Source organism: Semicossyphus pulcher, unplaced genomic scaffold (assembly GCF_022749685.1).
Source record: "Semicossyphus pulcher isolate SPU_LCO1_2020_fin unplaced genomic scaffold, fSemPul1.0.p SCAF_17, whole genome shotgun sequence".
Classification (NCBI taxonomy): Eukaryota; Metazoa; Chordata; class Actinopteri; order Labriformes; family Labridae; genus Semicossyphus; species Semicossyphus pulcher.
The window spans coordinates 1,298,400-1,306,056 of NW_027211681.1; the positions used below are offsets into that span (position 1 = coordinate 1,298,400).

The 7,657-nt window shown below is 38.4% G+C and overlaps 1 protein-coding gene across 1 annotated transcript; it reads left to right on the forward strand.

Moving 5' to 3' along the window:
* The first annotated feature begins 1,617 nt into the window (after positions 1 to 1,617).
* On the forward strand, positions 1,618 to 6,298 carry LOC138594731 (pannexin-1-like). The gene is made up of 6 exons (XM_069665937.1): positions 1,618 to 1,798; positions 3,388 to 3,509; positions 3,739 to 3,938; positions 5,021 to 5,522; positions 5,623 to 5,782; positions 5,885 to 6,298. The coding sequence occupies exons 1-5, from the start codon at positions 1,618 to 1,620 to the stop codon at positions 5,770 to 5,772; spliced, it is 1,155 nt and encodes a 384-aa protein (XP_069522038.1). The 3' UTR covers positions 5,773 to 5,782; positions 5,885 to 6,298.
* The last annotated feature ends 1,359 nt before the right edge of the window (positions 6,299 to 7,657 follow it).

Consider the following 7,657-nt stretch of genomic DNA (forward strand, 5'->3'; position numbering starts at 1 on the left):
TGCAGGTGATTCAGAACGCTGCTGCTCGAGTCCTCACTAAGACCAAGAAAGTAGATCACATCACTCCAGTTCTGAGGTCTTTACACTGGCTTCCTGTCTGTCAGAGTATAGACTTCAAAATACTACTGCTGGTTTACAAAGCGCTGAACAGTCAAGGGCCAAAATACATTTGTGATCTACTGACACAGTACGAACCATCCAGACCACTCAGGTCGTCAGGGACAGGTCTGCTTCCTGTCCCCAGAGTCAGAATCAAGCATAGAGAAGCAGCATGAAGTTTTTATGCTCCGTATATCTGGAACAAACTCCCAGAAACATGCAGGTCTGCTGAAACATTTCTTCTTTTAAATCAAGCCTGAAGACTCACCTGTTCACGGCTGCTTTTTTATCAAACTATTTTAATACATTTATTTTAATAACTGTTCTAATTATTTATATCTGCACTCTTTAACTCTTATCTTTTTATATTTTGGCTTCTGTTTTAGCTGTTTTTAGTTTATCTTCACTTTGCTTTTTAATTTCTTGTTTTATGATGTGTTTCTTTGCTTTTGTTGTTCTGTGTAAAGCACTTTGAATTGTCTTGTTGCTGAAAATGTGCTATATAAATAAACTTGCCTTGCCTTGCCTATAACACAAATGTTCATTATAACAGAAAAAGTGTAATACCGTACTGGAAAATGAAATGTTGCCTGGCAGCAGTGTTGCCAGATTGGGCTGGTTTCCGCCCAATTGGGCTTCTTTTGATTACCTTGGCTGGGGAAAATTGCGTTGGGCTAGATGAAGTTTGGCCTGCTTCTGTCAACATTTGGCGGGGTTTTGAACACCAAACAATCTGTCATATTATGGTCAAAAAAATTATTTTGTTGTTCACTCATTGTTTATCCATTTTAGGACATGATTTGTATTGAATCCTATGAATAAAGTAGGACCTATTTACTTTGATGTCATTAATATTGACATGTGACATTAATTTTCTTTTTACATTTCTTAAAACAGATATATCAATTTAAGTCACATTTAATTAATCAATGCCTAAATAATGCCTTAATATTTGCAGTTTCATTCCTCCATAATCCTATAGTTTTTAATTAGGTGGGATTTTGGTGTCACATATCATGGTATTAGGCTATTTGATCACTTAATTGTGGCTTCGCCAAGACGCCAATTTGTGTAGTTGTTTGTATTAAAGTACTCTTTCTAGGTTTGCGATAGCATATTTATCTAACATTTTATCTTTGGTTGTTTGATGCAGATTTTTGCATGCTTATGATCTGTTTTCTATTACGTATGTAATGGACACTGCGCAGGTGCACTTCACGGCACAGTAGCGAGCGACCACTAGCGGCTGGCATGGAAACCACGTCCCCCCCCCCCCCCGTTGCCTGTGGTTGCCTATGATGTGTGGGACATGGTAACGGGACAGTGGGCTCCATTAGTCCCCTGGCATTGGTGACTGGAGATGGGCTATCAGTGACGGCTCAGTGTTTATTTCATTATTTACACTCGAGGAGTTTTTTTTTATTAATCTAAACGTCAGACGCAGTTCACTTTTGGCTAATTGAACAGAGAGTGCCTTTCCATCAATTAGACAACACCGGCCTTTTGTTCTCATTCGTCATGGCGATTGCTCACGTAGCTACCGAATACGTTTTTTCCGACTTTTTGTTAAAGGACCCCACGGAAGCGAAGTACAAAGGGGTGCGTCTGGAGCTGGCGGTAGACAAGATAGTCACGTTTCTAGCGGTGGGGCTGCCTTTGTTTCTCATCTCGCTCGCTTTTGCTCAAGAGGTGTCAGTTGGTGAGTTGTTGAATTTGTGCGCCTTCGTCATTGGAGTTTAATAATCATCATGTAGGCTACAATAATGCAGAGGCAGACTTCTTTGTCTGTTTTCCTCTGCTACTCAATAGCTATGAAGCAGCCTTCATTTGTTTGAATTAACCACATTTAATAGCCCTGGATGAAGCAATGTGATATAAATTAACAGAGGATTTACTTTCAGTAAATGGTCAGTAAGAGAGGCATGAATCTTGAAAAGGGTGTGGTTTAAGTCTCCACCCTTCTAATTTTCTCACGCCCCGACAGTGATGCACCCATACACTGCTTCTGCTCAATGGTGATGATGGTTATGGCAACTGATATATGAGCATGGCAAGCTTCACATACTGAAAGGCACTTCTACATTGGGCTAATGTGATCAAGCTGGTACTTGGGTTTATGTTAAGACAGACAGAAAAGCAGAGGGTGATCTACTAGGTATCTTCTGTCTTTAGTGTAAAACAAGATCTACAGCACCCTCAGCACTGAAAGACATAATCTTCTTAGGTCATAATGCCCCCAGTCTGTTGTTGTTGTTATCATTATCTGCAAGTATGCCTGTCCTGCTGGAGACCCCATATGGATCCAACACAGTAAACCTGGAGAGAGCTTTAACTGTGCTGCTATGACTGAAATACAAATGACTACAGCTATTGTTTTAATATTATTCCAGCTAATGTACATTATGAGCAAAATCAAACAATGATTTTTCTTATCAATTCTGTAGTAATCGCAAAGCAGGAGATGCAGCGAGAGAAAAGGAAAACCTGGAAAAATAGGTGTAGATAGATTTCAAAGCAGACATTTTGACTTGTTACTGTACATCGCATTAATAAGTTCTGTTTAACTGTCACAGTAAGCCACAACAAGGTTTTAATGAAATCAAAGCAGTTTAATGAAATTCAGCCATTGTTATTATTTGCACCTGTGAACTTATTGATTTAACATTCCAAGATGTCCTCTGCTTAAAATAAGTTGTACATGGGATGATGCTTAGTTTTATTGATCAGATTCCACACAAAATGATCTAATACTGTATTCTTACAATAAGTCAAAAAATCAAAAAGTGGTATGAAAAACATTTTAGAAGAAAGGAAGGAAAAGTATGGATAAATATCTCCATCTCATTTTAAAATATGCAACTGTAGTCTAATTGTTAATGGCATTTTTTGTAAAAGAGCAGCAATCTATATGTGATTCATGTGATGTCAGTTTTTTCTTTTGCATACACTGGTATGTTATTGACTGATAAGTAATTGTAATAACTGATACTTGGAGGACTATATGGCACAGAAAATATCAATACTTTAGTGAGCCCCTGTGCTGCCTACATAAAACTGTCTGTTGACTATCTGGGTCATTTGGTATCGTACATGCCCGAGTGAACTTCCCATTGTAGACCCACTATATAGGGGATGGCATAATTATGGACACAAAGTATGCTGAAAACAACCTGCCAACAAAGTATAAGGCCATGACAGCAGAGGAGGGACAGTTTTTGAAGTGTTTGTTTCTCTTTGCTAAATTCATAGCCCAATCCTCTCTAACTTACTCTTCACTTTCTTCACCAGGTACTCAGATCAGCTGCTTCGCCCCCACTAACTTCTCTTGGAGACAGGCCGCATATGTAGACTCATTCTGTTGGGCAGCAGTGCAGCAACAAGCAAACAGTTCACCGCTATGGCTGCACAAGGTACAAACTCCCCTCCCAACATGCACTGCCTGAGAAGCATCAGTGCTTATAGTGTGATGGTGTGTGTCATGGAAATATTCTTAGTCTTATATTATGATTAACACTCTTAAATCATTACCAGTATGACTTAATTAATGACTGACCTAGCATATGTCTATTAATGTCCTATGAATTTTTGTAATGCCGCTTTTTTTCTTTTGTTTTTTCTCCCTTTCTGTGATTCCCTCAGTTCTTCCCATACATCCTGCTCCTACTGGCCATCCTCCTTTATATCCCGGCCCTGTTCTGGCGTTTCACTGCAGCTCCACACCTCTCCTCTGACCTCAACTTCATCATGGAGGAGCTGGACCGATTTTATAATCGTGCAATCAGACTGGCAAAGAATCTAGTATCCTTAGATAGCAAAGACGCACCTGAGGACACTCAGAGGTAAATGCCCTTTTATCACCAACCACCAGATCTACTCCTTCATAGGCAGCTGTTGGTGATGTAACAGTGTGAAATTACATTTGTTTAAAAAAAACCCAATTGCTTTAATTTTCAGTATTTTTTCTTTGTTCCTTTGTTTCTTGAGGTATAATGTTGCCATGTTGTGTTGGTGTACAGGTTATACAAGGAATAATATATTGCAGACTGCATGTACAAAAAAGTGTGAGTGATCTTTTTACCACTAACTGCTGGAAAGTATTGGTAGGATAGATTTTAAACCTGCATTAATAGATTTTTCACCACTTGGGGGCAGTGTAACAAGCATCCAAATTAATAACAAAGTCAAATGATAATAGAACAAAACATGCAAAATGTCAAAGTCAAACTAATAAGACACTCCAGGTCGTCATTTATAATGACACAGTCAAACTATAGCGAGTGCAACAAGACGGAAGAAGCATATTTTTAGGTTGAATTGACAGAGACAAATGTTTTGTCAGGTGAGCAATTAACAAAGATAATGTGTTTCTTTTTACAACTAAAGATACAACTAAAGTAAATTTCAAAGTTGAATAGACATAGTCAAATGTTCGGCATATGCAGTGCTCGTTTGACATACTTTTGCACAAATGGAGCACCATAAAAACGCTGGAGCTGAGGGGAATTGCCGTAAGGTGATAAATGTCTGTACAAGTGACACTTTTCATGTAACACATAGTCAATTTCCTGGTTGATCATATAAAAATATATATTTAAGGAACCATACAGAAAATTGTCTTTAGTGCCAGACAGATACGGTGGTAATCAGCTGTGGGATGAAAAACACATACATAACTTTTATCAACACAAAACCTTATTCCATAAGCATGATTTGAAAGATGACATAAATACAGAAAATAATTACACAAAGGATCTTTAATTCTGTTATTAAAAGATGGTGTTTTTAGACAAGTGATTAATCATCCTGCTGTTGTGGGGAACTGCATTTCTACCTTATTTTTAGGTAATATTATGTGATGCTTTACTTCTTTTTGCATTCCTTTTCCACTTATTCTGAATGGCTGTGCCATTATGTCCCACAGTGCTTTGGACCTGACCGAGGGTTGCTTCAAATATCCTTTAGTGGAGCAGTACCTCAAGACCAAGCGCTTCTCCCACTGCCTTGTGGTCAAGTATCTTGTATGTCGGGGCCTGACTCTGCTGATCCTCCTGCTTGCATGCATTTACCTCGGCTACTACATCCGCCTGGCCTCTCTCACTGATGAGTTTCCCTGTGACCTGCGTACAGGAGTACTGAAGAACGACAGCATGGTGCCTTCAGCTGTCCAGTGTAAGCTCGTGGCAGTGGGTGTCTTTAGGTTGCTCAGCTTCATCAACCTGGGGGTGTATGTGCTTCTAGCTCCGCTGGTGGTGTACGCTGCTCTTGGACCAGCTCACCAGAGCTCCAGTTTTCTCCGGCCTTATGAGATGCTGCCAGGCTTTGGTGCTTTGGGTGTGATCACACCTGTCTACAACGACCTCAGCATCTATCTGCTGTTCCTGCAGGAGAACCTGAGCGAACTCAAATCATACAAGTGTCTGCAGGTAGGTAACAGCACTAATGCTATAAGGTTCAGTATGCTGGTTAAAATGTGTCACATTGGTTTGTGTTGCTTTTACTTTTAAAAAACTGTCTTATTTACAGGTGCTTGAGTTGTTGCAAGAGGTTGGTGATGAAGGGTTTGACACCATGTGCCTCCTGAGAACTCTTGGTCAGGTAAGGACTGATGTGTTGGACAGTAAGAAGACGTGTTCACGCAAGAACATCAAAGAAACTACTAAAGCTGAAGAATGATTCTTCACAGGTGAGAAAGAACATTTAGTCATAAATAAAGACTGTGTATCCTAAGTGAAATTAAGTCATTATTTGATAGAATAAACCTTCAATGTGTTTTATTTTCCTCCAGATATCGATGCCTTGTTACTGAATGATTGAGCTCATAAAGATAAGCACCGCTGTGGTGCAGAAGAAGAAATAGGACAAAAATGCACTTATTTTTATCTGAATTTGTGTCAGATATACAACTTCAATTCAACTTGAAGATTGTATTTTTTTTTTTTTTAAGTTTTTGGAGAATTTTCTCAACATGGTAACAGGAGTATGGTTCTTATTACAGCTCTATAGTTTGACCAGCAGATATTTATTTTTATTTTTAATGTGAATACTCAACAAGTGTCTCGGGTCTGATGTCATATGCCTAACCCTAACCCTAACCCGCTAACTCCTTACCTTGTTTTATCTTCTGATACAAAATTCCAGTTTCCTGTTTTCTCTTTACATGTTACCTATCTCAGGATCTTAAATTGCCTTCCGATCATAGATAAAGTACAAGCCATATTCCTTAGACTGTGCACAATTTTTAAGGGGCAGTCTACTCCTGCCCTTTATTTTGACAGATGAGATGTCTTTAAAGCTGGGGAAGCTGGTTAATAAAGACATAGTGATTGATGAAGGTTTGCCGATCCGAATTAATAATGAAGCAAACATGATTTGTTCGGTATTGTAGGCGCCACTTGAGCAGCTTTGTCTGGACTGTAACATGTGATTGTTTGTGTAAAATGTGCTGTTGACAACAGGGGGTATACTATTTGTGCATGTTAAAGGTAAAACAAGACCCTGGGTCCTCTGATCTGATGGACTGATGATGCTCTGCATTTTATGTTAAAGGTGAATGAATATTTTTTGAAGGAATAAAATGTTGCTGTCAATTATAATCAATTGACAATTAAATAAAAATATTCCCAACTATGTCATTATTTGTCCTTTAATTTTCTTATCAATGTTATCAACAAATAATGCAATCTTCAACATATGATATCTTTTTGGTAAATACTACTTAAAATAATAAATATAATAGTATACTGGATTTCTTTTTACATTATAAACAGTGGAAAAAAATGCTTATCTTTTTTACATGAAATGTAAATCCTAATTGGCCAAGTAAAGATATAAACATTTTTCAAACATCCCATGTCGAGCACTTCCCAGTATTTCTACCTCTTTGCTCCTATAGTTGCCCTTGCCTTTCATGTAATCGTCAGTCATTTTCAATTAAACACCCGTGTCAGACAGGTTATTGTAAACTCAAGTAAACTCCATGTCAATCTCCTGTGTAAAACAAAGGATGGAACATTGAGGAATATTTAACCAGAAAAAGTTACATCTATGTAATAGTGCAAAGAACTGCATTAATTAAATATGACCTGAACAGTTCCTTCCTACCTCTACTCTAGTTGTTTGTGTATTGAAGTAAGTCTATGGTGCTTGAAGGTTTCAGTATATCCTATGTGTTGGATCGTAATTTAAATTGTCTATCAAGCTCCTGTATGTAAAATTGAGTTGCGGTGAATATAGGCAACACCTCTTAAAATGATCACAGAAGTTAAACAAAAAACTATACTTTTGTCTATCTCTGGAGGGCTTACAGCTTTCTCCTTTGTTGTACCATCACGTGAAAAACAATCAATACAAGACAACAATAAGAGAAAGGATCACTTTAACGAAACAGCTCAGTGGACTGTTTGTGTTGGGGACCGCCTTCCGTGGCTTCAAGTTTGTTAAGTGATGTGATTGGATAATAATTGATCTACGTCATCCTTCCTGTCCAATGGTGAGCGAGAATTGAGGCTTCGTTTGGATTTGGTTGGTGGGTCAAACCCCGTCCTGAGGTAAACGCAAT

Coding starts and splice junctions, on each gene's coding strand:
- LOC138594731 (XM_069665937.1), top strand. CDS start 1,618: ATGGCGATTGCTCACGTAGCTACCGAATACGTTTTTTCCGACTTTTTG. Junction 1,799..3,387: donor TGCTCAAGAGGTGTCAGTTG/GTGAGTTGTTGA, acceptor TTTCTTCACCAG/GTACTCAGATCAGCTGCTTC. Junction 5,523..5,622: donor AATCATACAAGTGTCTGCAG/GTAGGTAACAGC, acceptor TCTTATTTACAG/GTGCTTGAGTTGTTGCAAGA.